General features: G+C 37.2%; 1 protein-coding gene across 1 annotated transcript; it reads left to right on the top strand.

Moving 5' to 3' along the window:
• Positions 1-263: 263 nt before the first annotated feature.
• On the top strand, positions 264-23436 carry Slc7a2 (solute carrier family 7 (cationic amino acid transporter, y+ system), member 2; the record flags this gene model as incomplete). The annotated part of the gene is given in 11 exon segments (XM_013508606.1): positions 264-654; positions 1153-1308; positions 5081-5246; positions 6865-6998; positions 7931-8153; positions 9875-10014; positions 13266-13368; positions 14933-15138; positions 16156-16322; positions 17433-17541; positions 18466-23436. Coding segments are annotated over 11 exon segments (1974 nt in total). The 3' UTR covers positions 18660-23436.
• Between the last annotated feature and the right edge of the window lie 876 nt (positions 23437-24312).

Below are 24312 nucleotides of genomic sequence, written 5' to 3'. Positions count from 1 at the left end.
AACAAGAATGACTTTTAATCACTCGGGGACATTCTTTTGCTTCCAGGTAAGCCATTTATTATTGTAGTCTCATATGTGAGTAAACTCCAGGAAATCTGACTTTGTCTTCATAAAACCTCGTTCTGATTGCTTAGAGCTACATGTCAATCAACAAGTTAAGAAAAAAAAAAGTACCACTGCCTTAATTTTGTCTCCAAACAGGTGGCTAAAAGAGGTATAGTGGCTCCAGATCAGCTTCTAACCTCCTCCTTTCTCTTGCTCAGGTTACCTTCTTCAGAATGATTCCCTGCAGAGCAGTGCTCACCTTTGCCCGATGTCTGATCCGGAGAAAAATTGTCACTATGGACAGTCTAGAGGACTCCAAACTGTGCCGCTGCTTAACCACCATGGACCTCATTGCCCTGGGGGTTGGAAGCACTCTGGGTGCTGGGGTCTATGTCCTTGCTGGGGAGGTTGCCAAAGCAGATTCTGGTCCTAGTATTGTCGTGTCCTTCCTGATCGCTGCCTTGGCATCGGTGATGGCAGGCCTTTGCTACGCTGAGTTTGGAGCCCGAGTCCCCAAGACTGGATCTGCCTATTTGTATACTTATGTTACTGTTGGTGAGCTATGGGCCTTCATCACTGGCTGGAATCTCATTTTATCTTATGTTATAGGTATGTTTTAAAACCAAATTTCAGTTGTGTAGAAAAGACAGTCCTGAGTGAAAGGCTACTACTCCTGAGTGAAAGGCTACTACTTTGTTCAGTAGTAGTCTGTATTCCTTAGCTGCTGGATGATTATGAATGGATTGCCTAGTCCCTTTATGTCTCATTTTTCCCATCTCTAAAAGGACTTCTTCTAATTGGAAATAAAATCTGAGTTTCTGCTTCATCTCTGAATAGTCCTCTTAATGGGGTTGAAATTCCAATTTTTTATATAAGAATTTCTTTATTACTAGTGAAATTATTACCAGATTCTGCACTGCGCTTATGAACTTGGGCATTTGATTACTATTATAATATTATAAAATTAGCAACATAATTTTATAATTGATTAAAAATTTCATTGCATATGAACTAGGCCATGATAATCTGGACTAAAGTAGCAAATGATGTTATATTAATTTTCTGCCAGTGACCTTATATTCTCTGCATGTTCTGTGTCTGGGGAAGGTACGTCAAGTGTCGCAAGAGCATGGAGTGGCACCTTTGATGAATTGCTTAACAAACAGATTGGTCAGTTTTTCAAGACGTACTTCAAAATGAATTATACTGGCCTGGCAGAGTATCCAGACTTTTTTGCTGTGTGCCTCATCTTAATTCTGGCAGGTAAGAAAACTATTACTGTATACCTTTCTTTGTAATGAGCCAAATTAATTGTCCAGAAAAGTAGGTTACTGCTGAATTTGGAAGGTGAGTTCTCCAGACTGAGTCATCAAATTCATACACTGAAATTACTGTTGGATGTCTTTGGGCCGCCTCACTGGCTAGAATCACATTTTATCTTACATGGTTGGTGTGTTTCAAAACTAAGTCTAAGTTGTGTGAAATGGTAGAAATAACACCTCTGAGTAAACATACCTGGCATGAACTAAGTAACAGGATGAGGGCATCAGTTTTCGGCACTAATTGGAGATTTGCAGGAATGCTAGTGAAGATCTGGCATTATTTCATCTTATTAAAATGCAGCTACATACACTTACAAGCATATTATTTCTAGAAGAAATTCTGAGATCTTACCCTGCTTTCATCTATATAACAAGGCAAAGGAAACATACAGATTATCTGTCATTTGTTAAGCAGATGTTGTGCAGGCGCATAGTTGGTACTGGAATTTTTCCATGTTCATCAGTCCTGTTTGTAGCACAGGGGTTAGAAAGGAACATACATTAGAGTAGGAGGAAGCAGATTTTCAGTCTTGCTCTGCTGTTTAACTACTCTTGGAACCTAAAGAATTTACTCAGTCTTGGGACTGAGGATTTAGCTCAGCGGCACAGTGCCTGCCTGGCAAGTGCAAGGTCATGAGTTGGATCCCCGGTACTTGAAAAAAAAACAACAACAAAAAAGAATTTACTCAGTCTTTCCATCACTCAGTTCAGTTCAGTCATCCACAAAATGAGTACATTGTTTTGCTTGCTATGCAGTCACCACCCCAGTGACAGTTTTTATCTTGTAACTATGAATAATCCCTGCTGTCCCCTTATATTTGTTTTAATCATTTGAATGCCTTCTATTTTTATTTAATTCCTGTCTGCAGTCCTGTTTAAAAACCCATTGAGGATAAACATAAAATCTGTATTTCTTTCCATTTCCTACCTGATTTACACTGAGTAATCTGCCCCTTACATTCCTATCTGGATAGCCATACTTGTTTCTTCCTTGGGCTAGAAGAATGTGTCAAAAATACCATTCTATTATGAAATGTTTACCTATAAATTACAGTTTTAAAAGTAATTCTCCCTTTTAAAAAGTTTCATTAAATGTACTATGTAAGGATAGGGACAGGAACATAAAACTTTTAGGTCTAAAACATTTTGCTTTTAATGTCAAGAAAAATTACATTCATTGTTTTTCATCAAATTCATTGTTTTTCATCAAATTTTGGTTCCTAAACAATCTAGCTACCATTCAGTTATGTTTTATATAAGTGTTATTTCAGTAAACAAAATACTTAGCTGTAGTCCCTCAAGGCTGAGAAGCATGTAACTGACATGTAGTTAGAATTGCTAGTTCCATGGCAGCACTAAAGCTCAGACATTACCGTATCGTTCCTTGAAATATAGTCTAAGCCTACATTATCACTGTTACTAGAATCTCTAAGGATCAAAACCTTGTTATAAATCTTTATCCATAGTGTAATACCCAATGTCTTATCAACTGAAACTATTAAATATAGTTTTATTTCATTAAAGAGACAAGGGAAGACTACATAACATTCAGTTCAGATATTTTTGGTCTCTAAAGTACATACTGGTGGGAGATGAGGCTGGAGAGTAGATATATTAGTTCCCCAGCTCCCCACATGGATGTTGAGGAGCTAATATAAAATGTGGTTTTGTTCTTCTCTGATGTCTATAGCAGTGGTTCCTAACCTAACAATTGTTTGTGAGTAATTGTGCTAACCCTACCACTTTCCTTCATTTCACTAATATATATATTTTTATTATGTGCTTCTGGGAATTATATAAGTAAAGAATTAAATTCAACTTTTCTCACCTCTCCTTGGAAAATTTTGCCTATGTGATGGTGGGTAGTATGGACATGGGGAAGAAAATCTGTGGCATAACCCTTTCATAGCAATAATTTCTCCAGTGGCAAAACATAAACTCTTTTAGGTCCATAATTTATATCTTCAAAACACAAATATGACAGCCAGACGTGGTGGTGCATGCCTATAATCCCAGCACTCAGGAGGCTGAGGCAGGAGGATTGTTGTGAGTATGAGACCAGCCTGAGCTACAGAGTGAGCTCAAGGCCAGCCAGAACTGCATAGTGAGAACTTGTCTCAAAATGACAAAAATAAATAAAATTAATTAATTAATTAAAACACAAATACAATGAGTGTAATAATTACAAAGAAACTGGAAGGAAACAAAGCTAATATATTGGGGTTAATATTAAGGAAGATCTTACCAAAAGTAGAAACTAAAAAGGAAAAATGGCCGGGCTTGATGGTACACATTTGTAATCCTAGCACTCAGGAGGCTGAGACAGGAGGATTGCCACAAGTTCGAGACCAGCTTGGGCTATCTAGTGAATTCAAAGCCAGTCTGCACTATATAGTGAGAACCTATCTCCAGGAAGGAAAAAAAGAAAAAAGAAAAAAAGAAACTGAAAAAAAAAATATATGGATAATTCCAATAACTTTTCTCTCTATGGAATGAACAGTAAGTTTAAAAGTAAGTGATAGGACTTGAGGACTTGAAGTATAACTCAGCACATTCCTAGCATGCCAAGGCCCTGGGTTTTATCCCTAACACCACAGACAAATAAATAACTTTAAGAAGCAAATGTTAAATAGGGCAAGTATATACTGTAATGCTTATAGCATTAATATATAAATAAATCTTATAAATAAATACGAACAGAATACCCCGATAGGAAAAATGGGCAGTATAAATTGGGGCCAGAGTCTGTGAGGGTATTTTGATAGTATAAGTCAAAAGCCTTATACAAAGGACATATACTTTGATACACACTTACAGAAAACTATTGCAAGAAAGAATTAGAGAGTGTAGAGAAAAATTTATAAAAGGGTGGTGATGTCAGCAGTTTATAATTTAAAGAAATAAAAACCTAAGAGTGACCTAAGTGTCTATAAATAAAGGATTAGTTAAAGTATGATATCTCCTTATAGTAGATCATGCAGCTGTCAAAAATGAGATTATAGCTGGGTACAATAGCATGTGCCTGTAATCCCAGCTACTTGGGAGGCTAAGGAAGGAGGACTCTGTGTTTGAGGCTAGTCTGGGCAAAGTGGTAAGACCCTATTTTTTTTTAAGTGGAATTATGTTTATTGATATGGAAATATATGTGTGTGCTTAAGGGTGTAGAATTCTGGAGGGAGGACCACAGTTGATTTTTGTTCTCTTCATACTTCTGTGTCTTCAACTGAGCTATTTTTACAGTTGGAGTATAAAATAAAGCCATTAAAATGAGAATAGATTTAACAGAGAACTTTTGGTGTAACAATTGAATTATTTTCTGTTCTTGTACTCAGTAAATATATACCAGACATATGATTAAGCTTTTAAGAATATTTTATAATCTTTAACCTTAAAGTGGCTTTTTAGTAAAGCATCCTATTAAAATTAAATATCACCTTATATTTCCTGCCATTGGTTAATAGCAGTTACTAAGCTAACGTATTTCTTAGTGTGAAATCCGGTAGCTCATTCTGCCTCTAGAAAGCCATCAGTTGTATTTAGATGACATTGTTTCACAATTAGATAACTAATTAGTAGGAGTTCACTGAAGAAATGGATACATAGGAGTTAGATACATGAATGTGGGTGCATCAATATCCTGAACCCCACATTTGCTTCAGAATGCCAAGTCTTTGCCATAGGTAAAAAGTAAAATGTCTCTCCTTCCTCCATAGGTCTCCTGTCTTTTGGAGTAAAAGAGTCTGCTTGGGTGAATAAATTCTTCACAGCTGTTAATATCTTGGTGCTTCTGTTTGTCGTGGTTGCTGGGTTTGTGAAAGGAAATGTGACTAACTGGAAAATCAGTGAAGAGTTGCTCAGAAACACATCAGCGAGTGCCGGGTAAAATATTTAGAGGTTTCCGCTTTTAAAATGCCGCATTTTAAGAGGGTGCTTGTGAAGACTATGTAGAGCAGTGGTTCTTAGAGAGCTCTCCTCCATACATGAAGGTATGGGTGTGTGTGCTGTGGAGCCTTTGTGAGAAGCCACCCAGCTGCTGGTTCCCAACCTCAATCTCTGCCTGGTGTTTAGGGGAAGAGGAAAGGGAGGGCCTGACTACTGGAGAATGTGTCCCTTTCTCCCCCACAGTTTGCCCCCTCAAAATAATAGTGAGTACTTTGAGTCTGCATCTTTTAGTTCTTCCTTTGAAATGACCATTCAATTTCATTCTTTGAGGGTTTTAGTAATTTTCAGTCTTTGTTTTCTGGGAAATGTTTAGTTGCGTAAGTAGAAATAAGAGTACAAGAACATAAATTACATGGAGTAAGGTACATCTAACCATATGTTTTTTTGTTTTTTTGAGGTATTGGGGTTTGAATTCAGGGCTTTGCTCATGCCAGACAAGTGCCTTATCACTAGCTATATCCCTCTTCTTTTTTATTTTAAGACAATGTCTTGCTAGGCTGCTCAGGCTGCCCTTGAACTTGTAATCTTTCTGCCTTAGTCTCTTGGGTAGCTGACATTACAGGTATATACCACCACACCTTGCTTTGTTATTCTTCATATATGTAATTTGTAGTCATTCTGGTAAGAGAAAAGTTAGGATCCTCTGATTTTTTACAGTTTTAAATGTATGATTAATCAAGGCTAGGAAATTTTGTTTCACTTTTCCATTTCTTAATGAATTTTAAAAATGTGTAGTCTGCCTTATTTTGTGCTTCATGAGGTGAAGAATGGATTCTTATAGAAAAAAATAAGGAACTTTCTTATGCTATGGCACATGGTTCGTGTGTGGGGTCTCTGTTCTCCAAGTCTGGCCTGCCTTTGTGTTGTAGGCAGGGTGGTCGTGGGGGCTGTGTGCATTTGCTGGTGATCAGCCTCTAGTTGTATGTCTGTGATTGTTATGACTGTGTCTAGACATCCCCCCAAAGCCTCCTATGGTCACAGGTGGGACTTTTTCAGAGGTGACTAAAGCTAGAGTGTGTGACTGATTGATGGTGCAATGCTAGGCTAAGGGTGCTAGGATTAAGGGTGTGTGGTTACTAAATCAGTCCACTGATAGCTCTGTACCACCCTCATCCTGGTACCCTAGAGTATAAAGGGGCAGAAAAAAGCTGCTAAGGTCCCTTGCTTGCTGGCTTTGCTATCTTCTACCCTCTGTGGATTATTTCTCCTCTGCGATGCCCCTCTGCCATGCCACCCTGCCTTGCCACCCTGCCTTGGAGTCAGCCAGTTATGGACTGAAACCTCTACAAACTGTGAGCCAAATAAACTTTCCTCCCTTTAACTTTGGGTGCTAGGTATGTTGCCTTACCAATGAGAGAAAAGTAACTAAGACAGTGACATAAGAGAGTTATCATGAAGGTTCTACCATGGTCTAAAACAGGTTGAGATAATAAAGCTTCAGTTTTATATTTATCAGGTTCAAAGAGCTGACAAGCATGTAGTTTGAGACAGATTCCTAGAAGGAGCATGTTTCTATGAAAATGACTTTTCTATGTGTTTGTTCTTTTTCCTTTAGAGAGTCACCTTTTGAAAATGGAACAAGTATCTATGGGGCTGGTGGCTTTATGCCTTATGGCTTTGCAGGAACCTTGGCTGGTGCTGCAACTTGTTTTTATGCCTTTGTGGGATTTGACTGCATTGCAACAACTGGTAAGAGCAGTGCCTCAGATCTAGGTAGAAGGAAAGGTGTTCCCTGTACCACAGGAGTAGCCATGTGTGGAAGCAGAGGGTCAAGGAAAGACAGCTGGTTTGGGATAAGAAGGGTGCTAGTTCCTGATCTATCTGTGACATCTGCTATATATGGTTTTTAAAAAATAAGACACTTGGTAAAACTCCCTAAACCTTGGTTTCCACATTGGTAAAATTGGGAGCGCAGTACCAAGATTGCCAAGGTGCACATAGCGGAAATACTTTGCAGCTGTGAAATATGTTACAAGTATAATTCATGATTATTATCCTTAAACTATGTGGATGTGCTCTCACTTCCAAATGGTTATGTTCTTCAACTGTCTGTTCCTTATGCTGTTATTTTCTCTTTATCTTGTACAACAAAGTCCTCGTGACTGAATCACTGTCCAGGTGCTCCTTCTAACTTCTTGTCACTGCATAGTCTTATAACTACTCATGTTTGGGGTACTTCGGATGTCAAATCTTACAAAAAGGTTACAAAGAATTCAGTTTCACATAATAGATGAAACAAGTTTCTCTAAAGCCTTCATGTGTACGAACATACAGAATGTCACAGCAGTCATTTCATTTATGTGGGCGGTCTTTTTCCATATAGAGTGAGACTGCTGTGCTCTTAAACACTTAAGAGTGCTGATACATCACTTTCTCCTGGAAAAGGGAATATTACTTGTATGATTTCTCCCTTTGGGAATTGGATTTTTATGTAAGAGGGAAGTACTTTCAAGAAGAGAGGGGAAATTTAATGTAAAATAAGTGGACCACTCTAAGAAAACAGAAGGAACAAAAGCAGGTTAGAATTACAATGGGAGAGAGAAAGAATTTGATGCACATTAAGTTGTTTTGCCTAATCATGACTTATTAAGCATGCACATTGTTTGTTTGTATTTCCTTAGGTGAAGAAGTCCGGAATCCCCAGAAGGCTATTCCTATTGGAATAGTGACGTCTTTGCTTGTTTGTTTTATGGCCTATTTTGGGGTGTCTGCAGCCTTGACACTTATGATGCCATACTACCTCCTTGATGAGAAAAGTCCCCTTCCGGTAGCATTTGAGTATGTTGGATGGGGTCCTGCCAAATACGTTGTTGCAGCGGGCTCCCTCTGTGCACTGTCAACAAGGTACATTCCATTGTCTTGGAATGGGGCTGTTTGGGTTCCTGCAAAGTATAGTCAGTGTCTAAAACTGCTTTTGTGTGTTCTAAAAATATCCTAACATGAGGAACATATTATGCAGCTATGTATCCACTGAATAGTTTGCCTGGAATTGCCATTAAAAATGTTAAGTGATTTTAAAAACAAAACCTTTCCCCCATCAGTTAAAAGAGAGTTTTTCAAGACAATATTGGTCTAGGCTTCCATATAAAATATATGTGACATTGATACATACATAAATAAATGTCACACATATTCATGTATCTGTGTATTGTAAAATTTTAGGATGCTTACACTAGTATGTCTCTTCTCGCTTTGGTATCACTTGAAGTGCTTCAGACAATCTGAAACTGCATGCAGACTTGACATTTTTTGCAGCCCATCATAGTCTGTTGGCAGGCGTGACAGCATACGCCTGTAATCCCTGCACTCCAGAGGCTGAGCAGGGAGGTTCACCACAAGTTTGAGGCCAACCTGGGCTACATAGCAAAACCCTATCTCAAAAAAAAAAAAAAAAGTAATAGTCTGAGTGAAAGCTATGTGGCCTGTCATTTTAAAATATACATGTGTGCTTGTAATAAAATTCATCAACCTAACTTTTTTTTTCCTCCAAAATTTCTTATATTTTCTAGAGAAAATAAGATTGGATGGCAATTAGGAATTAAGCTAGGTTCCCTGGCCTTTACATGCACTCTCAGCTGCTCAGGAGGCTTCAGCAGCAGAATCGATAGTTTAGGACCAGCCTAGGCAAGTTAGTGTGACCATGTCTCAAGGGTGAGGGGTAGGGCTGGAATGTAGCTCTGTGCTAGGAAGCTTGCCTGCTAGCTCATTAGCTAGGCCTAGGCTCAAGCCTCAGTACCACAAAAGAAAAATGTCTTAACTGTGAAGACCCATGCCGTCGTGGTCTTAGAAGTGGTGGACAGAGATTCATCTGTGACGAAGCTTAACTCACCCTTATTAAAAGATAAAATGAAAATGGAGTTTTTAAAATCAATTTTCCCCACACTTACGGGCCTCCATGCGGCTGCTGCCTGGAAGTGAGGACAGCAGTGCTGCTGATCTGGACATACAGTGGGAGTCAGACCACAGGATGCCCAAGATTTCAGATCCCAATAATGAATCTTTTAAAATAAAATGTTTTATTTGTTTTCCCTTATATGTTGTTTTTCACAACTAAGTCTTCTATGGGGTAGAGAAAGCAAACATTGTCTTACTAAACTTTACTGTTACTGACACTTAATTTTGGCTACTTCTCTGTATTCAATTTACAGTAAGTTTTTTTTTTAACCTTTCTCTTTCTTGATTTTATTGTGCTGAGAATTACTGCTAATTTGATCAAAAGATCAAGCTATATGATTTAATCTTGTCATGATGATAATTTATTTGATTTTTTGAAAAGTCTAATCACTTCATTTTAATTCCATAATAACCCTGGTACACACAAATGAGTTACAGTATTGTTTTTAGACTGTTAATTTGGTTGGACAAACATCTGCAGCAGAATAATGAATAGCATGATGGTCAAGACTGGCAAATATTTTTAAATGCCCCATTATAGTGCATTTAAAAAGTAATGACTTCATAATCACACTGTCATGCTAATTTTTATACAGTTACTTAATTTCAGTCTGGTTTGTAATCGTGCATGAATGTGTTTGCCATACTGCATGTCTTTGCTTTTTATTCAGTCTTCTTGGATCCATTTTCCCAATGCCTCGTGTAATCTATGCTATGGCGGAGGATGGGTTGCTTTTTAAATGCCTAGCTCAAATCAATTCCAAAACGAAGACACCAGTAATTGCTACTTTATCATCGGGTGCAGTGGCAGGTGAGAGAGTTGACTTTTCTTAAGAAAAGGGAGGTCTTTTTCATCAAGGCCTCTGAAAAAAATAGAAAGTTAGGTGGTTTTCTATTTTGTTTGTTGTTGTTTTTTGTGCCTGTGTTGAATTTCCCATGTTGAATTTTTTGGTTCTGTACTTTAGTGGGTCCAGTCTGAACCTATATATTTACCTGTTTAGGATAGCACTTTATATAACTCACATGTGGATTATGGATTTTTCTGTTCTAGTCTTCTGGGCTCTATGTTTCCTTTACCCCGCATTCTGTTTGCCATGGCCCGGGATGGTTTACTGTTTAGATTTCTTGCCAGAGTGAGTAAGAGGCAGTCCCCGGTTGCTGCCACATTGACTGCAGGGGTCTTTTCTGGTAAGCTTTACAAACGTTGGATGGGAACATTTTGTGCGCATGTCTGGACTTACAAAGAGGATCTGCATGCTGTGCATGTAAGTTAAGAACAAAATTCTGGATAAATTAGTGTATGAACACTGAGATTAACGTGAAAATTGTGGTGCTGTACTGAAATTCACAATTAACTGATCCTTTGGGGTGCTTATTATTTCATTATTTTAATAATTTGGGCTTCTAACAAATGTGCAAAAGATTCTAAAGGTTTTTCACTATTTGTAACTGAATGAATGGGCACATAAAATTCTTTTGATGCAGAAAATTTTAATTGAAGAATAAATTAATTACTTAGTATTGGTAATATGAACTTAATGACTCTGGGATTTTTATTAGTACATGTTTGGAGTACATGCAGTTTATACTCATCTTGTGGAGTGAGTGAAACACTAGAAGTCATAGGTATAGGAAACGATTTTCTAAACAGAACCACAATTGCACAACAAGTAACAGCAAACATTAATAAGCGAGATACATCAAATTAAAAATTTCTATATAGCAAGGTAATCAGTTAGTAAAGAGAAAGCCTATAGAATGGGGAAGAAGTTTTTGCCAGTTATTTCTCAGACAGAGGACTAATATCTGGAATATATAAAGAACTCAACAAAAACTAGACCGCATAAAAGGCCAATTTAAGAAATGAGCAAATTAAATAAACAGATACACTTTACAGAAAAAAAGTACACATGGCCAACAAATACATGAAGAAATTTGCAAAATCTCTGGGAGTTTTTAAAAGAGTAAACTTCATTTCCTTTTGATCAAGCATGAGAAATGCCCTCGATAGCTCATAGCTGGCCATTGTGCTCACTGCTCTTAGTAGGGCAGGCACCCCTTTCTCCTGGGCTTCTTGCGTCTCTAAGACTCGCATCCTCTCAAACCCCATGGAGAATCTAGTCGTCCCTTTGACAGGATGTGCAGGTTATATTCACAAAATCCATAATGCCTATGTTTTTACGTGTCTTAATAATTCATGCAAAATTCTTTTAGCCAGATTGTTACAGCATGGAGAAATTTTCAGAGATTCTGTAGATTAAGAGAACAGCCATAAAGGTACTGTTATAGGAAGAAAGAGAAGATTTTAGCAAGCTTTATAACTATATAAAATGTTACAGTCTTGGCATTAGAAATTCAAATCAAAATGATTAATTGAGGCTCTGAAGTGTTGGAAAATTAGAGAATGTTAATGTCTCATTATGTATGAAGTGGATTGTTTTTCAGGATCAGAAAGTATTTACCCAACCAGCTTTCTTTTAGTAGCAAACATTTTTTAATAGCTCTGACATCGGATAAACGATACTGCATTTTGAAAGGTCAGGTCTCATATTTTATCAGGCTTAGATTTCTGTCCCCATAAAATGAAGATTCTGTTAGATGATCTAAAGCCCATTTTATGATTAAAACAGTGTATTTCATTAAAACAGTTCATAAATATTTCTTGACAAGGATCACACATCTTATTTAATCCCCAAAACTCATTACTCTTTCCAGTAAAAATCTTGCCCAATAATAACTCTTTTGTATTCAGAATTTTAAAAATAATTTATTTTTCTCATTCCTTCAGGAAGAATGGAATTTAGCAGAATAAAATACTGACATTAATAATTAAAAGAAGATAATTAGAATGCTTTTAATGTTCTAAAATACTATATTTTTATCATTTTGTACTGCAGTACCTTATTACACCTGTTTTTAATTTGGACCAGAGGACTGATACAGATAAATAATCATTTTTTTCCTCTCTTGGCTACCTTATTTGACTGTGATCTTTAAAAAAACTACTAAAATTTTAATAATTTAGTATGTATACTAGCAATGAAGAGTGCTACATATAGTATATTTAAAGAGAATGAATTCAATCCCAGCACTGCAAAACAAAAATATTTTTTTAAAGGATGTGGTATTGTGAAAGTAGTACACATAGCAAGGTTGGGTTGAGTAGAACTCTGCCTCTACCAAGTGAGTATATCCTTGCTAAGTTAACCTTTCTACAAAATGGGGATATTCCAATCAGACCAAACCATGGGACACTGCCAGAGTTTTGGTCAAAAGTAGTTAAATACACATCATTTTATATAGCCAGAATTTCCCACCTCAAATGATCATTGACTTGAAGATAAGATCAGAGATATAAAAGTTGCATAGAGGTCTAAAATATCACCTAAATTGAATGTGATGTTACCTACTTATTAAGATAGGGACTACTATGTGGTAAATTAAAAATTCAAATTAATATTACATTTTACCTCCTAACTTTATTGGGATTTGGTGTACAGGATCGCAAGTTGATCTTTTACATCTAATCAGCCTACTTAGAAGGTGTAGCTTTAATTTAATAAAAGTAAAATTTAGTCTATATCAGAAATATAATTTAATTGAAAATCATTAATTTTGTCAAAAGTATTTTAAAATTTTTGAATTTTATGTTATAACGTTTAATACAGCTGGAAATTAAAATGATTTTTTACTTCTGTAATGAAACTATTTGGAATTTTTTGATTTATAAAAGCAAGCTAGCCAGTATTTCCTAGCAGTATTTTTCTTCTGATGCATCAAAACATGGTCTTCTGTCATCGAATATTTTCACATTTGGACAGGTATGTTGTAAGTAATCAAAGTAGGTATGTCTTTAAGAGAGCCCACAAGTTTTTCAAGCGTTATTAGTGATTTATGTGTTCTAAAGGACATCTTATACGCTGAGAGATACTTTTTATGCTTCGTTTGACCATTAGTACTGAAACAAAAAATGCCAGTTGTTTGTCTCTGACTTACAAGTGAACTGTGCAGAATTTCATCACAGAATTGGCTTTACCTTTCTTTACTTTCTTTTATTCATAGCTGTGATGGCATTTCTTTTTGACCTGAAAGCCCTGGTGGACATGATGTCCATTGGCACACTTATGGCCTATTCTCTGGTTGCAGCCTGTGTACTCATCCTCAGGTGAGTTACCAGTGATTTTGAAGAGGGTGTGCCAGGTGGGGTACAGAAAGTAAAGACAATTGGATGGTGAGTTCAAGCCCAGCTCCAGCAATTTAAAGTAATTTTTAAAAGTGTTGGTGATGTATTAATACAAAGTTCCTGGATTCAATCTCCAGTACTGCAAAAACCAAAAACAAACAACAACCAATTCATCCCATTACTGTAGGCTTAATCAAACAGGCAAAAGGATGTTCATGGAAAAGGCAAATTTATGAGTGAAAAAAATGCAGCTCATGTGAATAACAGTGGGAGAATGGTTAGTGGATTCTTCTATGGCAAATAAAATAATAATTATATAGATAAATATTTCTGTTTCAGAATACAACATCTGAATTTAAATAATAACACAAATTTACATTAAGAAGTAGTATATGTGTGTAGATAGATAGATAGATAGATGAAATTATACCAAAATGCTAATAATGATTAGCACTGGATAGGGATGTTATGGGTAGTTTTCCACAGTAGGCATGTTTTTTATATGGAGAAAAAATGTTACTTTCTAAAATAAGCAAAGGGTGCTCAGAAAGAGAGGAGGCTACAGTGAGAAGACTGTGGCAGATACTAGGTGGTGAAGTAGGCTGATATCTTGACACAAGCTATAGAGAAAAAGAGTAAATTCATAAAGGATAATAGTGTGCATAGGATGGGAGGTGGATGTATGGCTAGATAAGCATGTTTTGGTTAAGGTAGAGGAGCCAGGTTGGAAAGTTGAGAGATGGGGATAAAGAGGCTGTGTGTTAGATTCCTGTTGCTACAACAAAGCTTCTATTGCTGTAACAACTTACGGAAGAAAGGTTTATTTTTGCTCCTGGCTTTGGAGGTTTCAGTCCATAGTTGGCTGACTCCATTGCTTCTCTGCCTGTGGCAAGGTAGAAGCATCATGGCAGAGGAGAGCTGCTCACCCCATGGCAGACAGGAAGCAGAGTGCATCTGTGCTGGCGAGCGTCCTCCTTCTCCTTGTGCACCTGGGCCTCCAGCCTAACAACACCATGCCTCACTCAGTTTGCGTCCCACATGCCTGCTGTCCTCACAGATGTGACTAAGACTATGATTTACTAGTTTCATAGGTGTTTCTGAATCTGGTCAAGCTGACAGTCTAGATTAGCCATGTGATGAGGCTTTTGAATACTCACCCCAAGGAGACTGCATTATTCTATAGCTCATATTTAACTATAGTTTCCATGATGTTTTTAGACACTGTGTTTCCTTTGGACTTAGATGATTTCAGAAATAATCATCTTATTGTCACAGTTGCCTCACCTTAAAATGTAACTTTTTTTGCATCAACACTATAACTTTCTAATTAAGTGGCTATCAGAGGAAGTTCATAGTTGCTGCAAATACTTTATTGAAAAGGTTTGTGGCCTGTCCCAGCACAGTAGGGGGCTGGAGTCATGAGAAGTATCACTTGACCACACATACCGGGACTTTTTAAAACGTCTCACCTAGAGTCTTATTGCTGGATTGATTTGGGCCAAATGTCTATTTGAGAATAAAGACACAGATATTTATTTGGGGATAGGTACCAGCCTGGTTTGTGTTATGAGCAGCCTAAATGTTCCCCTGAAAAAGAAGGTCTGGAATCATGTGCCAGTGTGACCTCAAAAAGTGAGTCCCAGATCACCATGTTGCAAGGACATGGCTTCAGCCTGCGAACCCTCTTCAGCCCCTCAGCTCTGCCTACAAGACAGTCAGCATCTCTTGTGAGCTTTCTGGTGGGATTCCTGGGTAAGTCATCTTCACTGCATGTGTGATAAAGAACCAGTAGATACATGTAAGAAAGAGGACCAAAGGCCCCATGATGCCCTAGGAATATGTTAGCTACCAGCTTGAACCCTGAAATTTCCATCTACAGAGTAGAGTCATTGGTAACTGAGTTCATGTTTATACTGTCAAGATAAGTTTAACATAACTTGGTGATTGAAGAAGAAAGGAAGAAATTCTCTAAGGTAAGGGGGCATAACTGGGACATTTCATTAGCTGTTAGACTGTGTGTGAAAGCTTCAGGCCAGGCACACCTAGCAGTAGTGGATGAGCCCAATGGGGTGAGGAAGGAACATAGAAAATCCTGGTTTGCTCAGTCACAGTTACCTAAGTATCCATATTTCCAGTGACATTTATTGAGTCTCATCTGTATACCACACACTCTGTGGGGGTTTGGGATGTTGAGAGGGATGGTCCTTGCTGTCACAGGGCTTTATGACACAAGATTATTGGTGACAAGCTAGAGAAGGGCAGGTATCTCTAAGAGCAAATGGGAGATCTTCTGATGCAGACTTGATGGTCAGAGGTGGGATGATGTCTTTGTCTAAAACAGACAAAAGTTGTAGATCATGTACTACTACTTGTCTACGTTAGCAATCCATCTTTATAACAGTTTGAAACAGAGTTGCTATTTCTCATCTTTAAAACAGAAGATATCTGCCCCTAGCACATCCCATCAGTCACTGTGATATAGCCTGAGAGTAGCAAATGAGGACCAGAGGTGCCTGGGCAGAGAAAGCAAGATGGTAGCTCCAAGTGCGAAGACTGGTTTCTGAGACATTAGTGAAATGAGCAATGCTTCTTAACTCAGTGAAACTGACTGCTTCTTTTCATAGTGAAAAATAAGAAAAGACAAAAGGAAGACTGTATTTACCAAAGTAGATAGGTAAAGAACTTGATGTGTCAGAATAAACTGCTAGAACTGAGGGTTTAAGCAAAGCATGCATGCTGACTCCACTCTACATGCCTGTCCCCTTGCAGCATTTCTTGTGCTGGGCCTGAGTATTCTGACCACATATGGAGTGCAAGCTATCTCGAGGCTGGAGGGCTGGAGCCTCGCCCTTCTTGTGCTGTTCCTTGTTCTCTGCATTGCTGTTGTTCTTACCATTTGGAGGCAACCACAGAATCAGCAAAGAGTAGCCTTTATGGTATGTATCATGAGGCTTGGAGACCCTAAACATGATATGTACTTTCTGTGTGTTTGTGAGTTGTTTCAAAAAAGAAAAAAGCTTAACACAGTTAACCAATGAGCAAGAGTGTCAAAATTTTTGATGTGTTCTTTTTGTCTCAGTATTTTCTCCACGGTGGCTGTCTCAAAAACTCCCTTTCTCAAAAACCATAAAGCAAACAATATTTTCTTAAATGTAAAACATCAGAAAAGTAATTTGAATATTTTATTTTTAGAAATTTAGAACCCTCTCATGAGGATTTATTTCCAGCAAAAGCCCTTCCTCTGTGTGTTTTTGTTATCCTGCCCCATTAGAACTAGGAGCAGGCTAGGGTGTGAAGAGGGCCTCCTAGAAGTATCTCCCAGGCTACTGTGTGTACCCAGACAGAGTTCCAGAGAATGACCTATTGATATCTGTACTATACCAGTAAATCCTAATCTAAACTGAACCCCAAATACCATTGTATCCTAGTGCTGTGGCAGGTGTTACCCAATTTGATAAACTTCATTTGGTTTGAGCTCCAGCAAATAATCTAAAATGTCATTCTCCTTTTAGTAATCTCTAGAAAAATAGTTTTTATTCAGGATGTCTTTTTTGTTAGACTACAAGCTTACTGGTATAGTCTGAAAGTATATATGTCAAATTAATATCACCATCTTGAAATAATTTAAAAAGTATCTTTTCAAAGTATGAGTGTCTTGGTTACTTTTTTCTTGCTGCTGGGACAAAATACCTGATGCCCAAAATTAAGGAAGGAAAGGTTTTTTTTGCTTACAGTTCATGGAAGTTTCAATCCGTACTTGGCAGATTATAAGGCAGAGTGGCACATTGCAGAGGGCTGCATCTCAGGGCGGCAGCATACAGCTAAGCCGCAAGCACCCACCAGGGCGGAATGGGGGAGGAATGCCCCCAAGCAGCTTCTTCCTCTCCCTTACATATGCAAACTATCCACCCCAGGGCGGGTGTAGCTCTCACACCCACAATCATTCAACTCTAATAGCCTGCCCCATGTCCGCATGAGACACTGGGGGGACACACAGACATAAACCATAACAATGAGTGTATTCAAAAAGATGTTTTTCTCCTTAGGTTCCATTCTTACCATTTTTGCCAGCATTCAGCATCCTGGTAAACATTTATCTGATGGTCCAGTTGAATGCAGATACCTGGGTCAGATTCAGCATTTGGATGACACTTGGTAGGTCTTTTAACACTTTAGCTTTCAGACCCTTGACACTCTCCACTTTCATGGGCTATGGTTAGAGAACTGCACTTTTTCCCTTTTCCTGGAAATAAAAACTGTTTTTTTCAGTTTCTTTCTATCGCAATTCTTATCTTTAGAACATCTGAAGGCATTTCTAGATATCTTGTGGGAGGGGAGATGGGTGCTGGGATTGAACTCAGGACCTCAGGCATGTTAGGCAAGTGTTCTGAGCTCAGATACCTTTTTAAATTCAAATCTCCAGTTACCATGCAGAACCATGTAAATTTTATTTTATTTTCTCCTACTTATGGATGAGAAAAATAAAGCCCAAAAGAGTCATTTCAGAGCAACTTAAAATTCTTGTCCGGTTTTTAAAAATATAACTAAAATACACAATATAATCATCTTATGAGGACACATAAGACAGTGGCTCCTATCCCCACACAGTTAGCATGGCTCCTAATCACTTTGTCCTTTCTCAGTGATTGTGACGACATGTAGAAGGCATGTCCATCCCCTTTGTTAACACTAGACATGCTTTCCAAGATGGCTGGCCGTGATGGATAATCAACTCCTTGTATTTATTAGGGTATAATTTTAGTCTTTACTCCATATATCATTTAGTTTAAAGTATGGCACTGAGTTTTGAGAACATAAATACAATTTTTTTCCACTTAAATATTGTCTGAAAAAACATTTATTTAGAGAAAAATGCACTCTGGTAAAGTTTGGGAGTTGAAAATGAAGAGGCTTCTTCTATTGGGAAAGCAGTTATGGAAGATACAGTATCTTGTATTTGCATCCCATTCTTCTAAAGCAGCACAGAAAGAGCCTGTTAAGTTGTGTATTAAATTTTCCATACCACAGCAGTTCTTCCTGGTGCAGCTAAAATGTTTATTTTTTTTTCTCTCCCAAAAGGCTTCCTGATTTACTTTGCTTATGGCATTAGACATAGCCTGGAGGGTAACCCAAGGGATGAAGAAGATGATGAAGATGCTTATTCAGACAACATTAATGCAGCAGCAGAAAAATCTGCTATTCAAGAAAATGACCATCACCAAAGAAATCTCAGTTTACCTTTCATATTCCATGAAAAGACAAGTGAATGCTAATGCTTGTAAGAGTAGACCTGGTCCACAGTCTTAACGTGCATGTCCTACACTGAGTAGACCATGACAGGATGTCATCATCATACTAGGTTGTCATGGATTTGCTGCATACATAATTCATCCTAATGTATACTTACTCATCTAACCAGCATCTCTTCAAATGGTGAATTGTGGGTTCTCTCCTCAGTGATGAATACCCCCAAAATAGTGTGAGAGTGTGGGTGGGGTTGGGAACGTGAATGTTGCAAGTTAGTTGGTGTTTTACTATTATCATGTGACGTTATTCCAGTCTTGTCAGAATTGGTGGTGTATCACTGAAAAATGATCTGTATATGCCCTTTGTGGTTGGGAAAATAATTAGTTGTTTTTCTTTATTACTGTAGGCTTCATCAATGTCAGTTTAGACATGGCTAAAAGTACAGTTATCCAGCATGATGTCTAACCTTGAACAGGGGTCAGAGGAGAGGATTAGAAATGAGCCTTTTCAGTAACTTATAAATGCCAGCAGTTGGTTTATACAAATATGTTTTCCTGCATGGTATGTTAGCTAATACTTTCACCAATAAAAGCGTTTGCTCCTGCTTTACTATAGGACAGTGAGGCATTCCATGTCACCATCGGCATCTTTCTGAACTCCTATCTTTATGAGCCTGTGGTCCTTAAATATGAGGCCTTCACCTGCTATAAATGATATATCGCCTCCACCCAATGAGGGGCTCGAGAGAGGTACTGTGATCTAAGTGGGACCCTAAAAACTAGAGAGACACAAACACTAGTGTCAGTGGCCACAATGAGAATGTGTTGGAAATCAAAGAGTTGGGCATGTGCTTGAATAAGCAGATACCAGGTATACCTCTTTTAAAAAGTTATTTGAAATAAAACAGTAGATCTCCCACAGTGGTAGAATGAGCCATATTTTTTGTCTACCACTTTTAACATTTAATCACAGTTGCATCTTTTTTAACGTCATCAGGCACAGAATTCACTCCTTTGTATCTATTACTTTGTTTTATCCTAGATGTGAGGGTGTGAAGTGACTTTTATTTTCACAATGTGCAAAAGAGGAAAAGATGGAGGAATGTTAGAGAAAGTGATCATATTCTGATGTTAAAATGTCTATCCTGGCATTGCAGAGCTCTTTGACCAATTTAAGTGATTCAGATCTGATCTGCCTCTGATGTTCTCTTGGAAACATGCATGTTTTTCTCTCCCGCCCATAAATCTTCAACTCTTTTTATTTTATGTTCTTTTAAACCAGCACATTAAGGATATTAATACAAGCTCTGGTATGCTACAATAACTTGTCAATGAGTAGGGGAATATTTTGGTTTAAAAATGTGATTATTTAAAACATCAAGCTAAAAAGGTAACCAAATTGGAAATAAATTTTGGTATGTAAGATTCTCTAATTACTATATTTACTTTTTTAGTGGATTATCTTCAGTGTGTTTTTCTCTTAATGAATTTTTTTGTACAAATAGTTTATTAGATGAAGCTAGAGGCTAGAGACTTACATGTGGGTGACATTCCCAGGACATTATGGGGAATATTACCAAGCATGCTAATTTATTTGTGTAATCCAGAGGCAAGAAAAATGTCTGTTTTCTGAAAAATCTATGAAATCAATTACTTCACTGATGCTATAAAAAAAAGAAGGCTGCAGTTACTTTGTGTAACCAGAGTCTATTGTGTTGAGGTGTGGGATAGATAAACAGCCTGGGTTTGTGCTGCTCATGTTGGGGCTTCCCGGACATAGCTTGTTACTGACATCCCACGGTTTCCAGGATCAGCGTGGTAGAATCTGAAGCCCAGAATTCTTTCAGGTTTGCTGTTTTACTAGAGAGGAGGAGGTAGATAAGCAAACGGTAAAATATTTATGTAAGGGCTGTAGGCATGATCACAAATGTTTGGCAATATACTGTGGACTTTTTTTAATTCTCTAATCAGTCTAGAACAGTGCCTTCACCCAGGAAATGAATAATTTCATATATAAATACTTATATCTGTCACAAAACCACAAGATTTTAGCATGTGATAGGCAGCTGAAACTGTTATGCTGTGTTCAGTTAGGAGCAGAATTAAGGTAAAAACTGTTTTTTCCATATTCAAACACTTTACAAATATAAATATTTATGAAGAGATGCTTTGTTGGTGACCATATTGGTTTTTTTTCTGTGAAGACTCAAGTATGCATGTTTGCATGTATGTAAACATGTTTGCATGTGTTGTATGTATGTATAAGTGAACATGTTTCCAGTATCTGTAAGTTGGGTTTATAATGGGCTTTAGATATGATATTGTTATGTGGACAAAAAACTCAACCTGTGTAGTGAAAAAGTAATGTTTTCTATTGATACATATTTTAGGTTTTAAACTATTTTAAAATACATAATTTTATATGTATGTTTTCTGTAGGTAGTGTAAGAAATATTTATCCTGTTTCTAATATAAACTGACCTAGAACATAACAGGTGCTTTATAATCTGAATGGAGTAGGGGTAGGAGACACTGGGGTGTCCTGTTTACTTATTTCTGTTGCAGCCTTTCTTATATAACCACCCTGGTGTTCACTAGTGAAAACCAGCATTTTGCCGCTTCTCTATTCCTGCATTTGGTTTTATAACCCTTTAAACAAAATATTTTTACTTTCTTATGGTTACCAAAATGTCCTATGTATAGATTTGACCAGTAAGCAAAATTACATAAACTCTGCAAAAATTTTAAACATTTGTGTACATATTATTTTAATTGTGATTGTGTGAAAGTAGCTTACATTACTCTTCTTTTGTTATGTTAGGAACTATGCTCTCAGCATTTTTAGTGAGAATTTCTCATAATAGCACTTTGGTACTCTTAAAACAAGAGTCATTTGTGAATTACCATATAAAGGCAATGCTAACCCTACAATTACAAGACATCTATGAAAACTCAAGTTTAAAAACTCTTTAATGGGGAAAACTTATAGCAACCTTTAATATATACTAAAATACATATTCTTGCCTAATCATGTTTTCCCCAGAGATAAATGCCAGGAAAACTAAGAACAATGTATCATTTGACTATCTGAATGTTGATATATAAAACTTTACTATTACCAACCATAGTTGACAAATAAAAAAAGCTAGTTTCTGAATTATCTTTTAAAGAATAAGGGCTTGTCTAATTCCAATTTGTATGAATAAACTATTTTTAAGACTATGTCTTTTAAATAGTAGCAAAATATTTTCTAAGTCCTAGGTATTTGCAAATAGGTCTTCAAAAAATTAATAAAACATTTTAACTTAGAGCCTGTTTTTACAAAATTATTTTCTCAATTTATTTGAGTACTGTTCAGGGAGAATAAGGAAAAGTAATCATCCTCCAATGCTAATGATGACAGAGGGAGCACCTAAGCCTTATCTTCTCTCTTGAATTTCGGTGGTTGTGAGATTACAGAATACATGATGAGGCTGTCCCAAGATGCTGTCTGGCTCAGCCTTCCTTGCACTGCTTGTTGTTTATAGGCATCAAGTGACATTCAACACCAAAAGTATAATTTCCACAGTTGGCAAAAGATTGGATTTCAAGGGTACATCATGGATTATTAGAAGTCATGATGTCATGTGATTAGTGTGGGTTTTGGTGGGGTGGGTGCAATTATCCTTTTCACTAATGCCGAAACAGTGCCTTCTTTGTATATTTTCTACTTTATAAAGTTCTTTAACGTACTTATATATCAAGGGGGAAAGTACTGAAATTTATGTAGTAAATAGTGCCAACAAAGTTAATTGTTTAGTCATATAGATGTGAAAATAAGGTTGTTTGAATTTGTTATTTAGCTGAAGTGGTTTTTTTTCCTTGTGTAATTATATTTAAACACTTTAGCTTTTTGCATTTCAAGAGGTTTGATCTGTTACTGTTGTCACTGGTTTGGATGTTGGTTTTTGTAATATTCATATTGTTTATGTGGACACAGTTTAGTCTTATTAAAATGCATGCCTCAACCCACTTGGTAACACTACTTGTTGGGAACATTCTGCATGGAGGTTATTCACCCAGCACCCTTCTCTGATCACTGCTTCCCCAAGCAAATCAGAGATAGGACCCCAGACTGGCTCCACGGTCCAGCAGCCTACAGTATGAGAGCATTTATAGCTACCAATTGGTGTAGTAGAGTCTTAGAGTGATGGTAAAATACGATGTAAGAGACTTCAGAGGAAAATAAGGTCCTTTGGGTCCTTAATTGCAGCTCCCAACATCCTGTGAGTATGGCAAGGTGAAGGAGGACCAAGGAACATCTGTGACCCATGGGAGCGGTGGTTGCTGCTTGGAACTGGCATACCAGAGCCTGGCCTGCTGCCTTTCCTGGAGACACAGCCAGCCTCACAGTGCCCCAGGGCATGGCCAGGCCCCAACTGGCAAAGAACTTCTCCACTGTCAGCAGGGTTGGATTCTGGCCATGGCTGGCTGATGACCTTTCACTTTGCATGTCCACGAGTGGTGCCCCATTCTTTTATTGCTTTATCTTTTTGTCACTTTACTTAGTAGAAATTGTTCACAGAGCCTAAACCACACAGAAATTGTGTCTAAGAAAAGCAGCAAATACATTGGATTTGTGCAAATATAAAGATCTTTTTATAGTGATATTAAATTTAATGTTTTTAATGATAATCAGTGTTCCTTTTTATAAAGGTGGATTCTTTTTTTAGAATTTTTAATAGAAAACTTGCTTTTAAACTCTGTAAAACATGCATTCTGATGTGACCATGTATTTTTAAATAAACTTTAATATGACTTATAATTTAGTATGTATATGTGTCATAAAAACAAAAGCATCCATTTTACACTGATCTAATTTAAACACCTTTTTTATTCAGGAACTTTAAAGTTCATAAGTACAGTACATTCTACAGGAAAGCAATTTTATACTCACCTAGCATCTTGGCCTGCTGTATGATTACCAAATCAGTGAAATGAGATATTTTCACAATATTATGCAATATATACTTGTATAGAACATCTCATGGCACCCTACTAATATGTACAATTTTTATGTTAAAAAAATGTTAGCTGCTAAAATTTATCAGTTAAAAAAATTTTAAATGAAAAGAAAGAAAAAGTGTTCTCACATATGTACATGACACCTTCCAAAAATTGCCAGTTGCTTCTAAAGTATGCCACCCCTAGGTCACACATTTGAGGTCTTTCGTTTCAACTGTCGTTTAATGGACCAATCACTCTGATGTTCCTCTGATCTGCAACCAACTCCTCAGTTCTCATCCCACAAAAGTGCAGCCTGTGTTGGTGATCACTTGTAACTAAAATTTTTCAGCGTGGTAAATATTTACTAACTGGAACTTTTTTCTTAGCCCTTTGACAGAAGTCAAGGAGCTTTTTGACATTCTAAGTTATTTAAAATTACAAATCTCTTGGCTTGTTTAATTTTGGCATGCCTTTGTGTATGGGTCGTACCTCCTAAGTTGAAGGAAATAACATTGATTTTTGAAACTTTATAAAAACAAGCTAAAAGAGGCACATGTGTGATAAGTGGAGATCTAAAATGGCTATGTGAAGCTATTGGCGTGAAGAGCACTGGAAATCAGTTTGGGCGCACCCTCTCAAGGGAAAATCCAAGAGCTGTGTCTGGGCTGTGTTTTCAGCTAAGAGCAGCATGGTA

The sequence above is a fragment of the Chinchilla lanigera genome, unplaced genomic scaffold (genome assembly GCF_000276665.1).
Source record: "Chinchilla lanigera isolate Chin_1 unplaced genomic scaffold, ChiLan1.0 scaffold00151, whole genome shotgun sequence".
NCBI lineage: Eukaryota > Metazoa > Chordata > Mammalia > Rodentia > Chinchillidae > Chinchilla > Chinchilla lanigera.
This window is presented reverse-complemented; position numbering and strand designations above follow the sequence as displayed.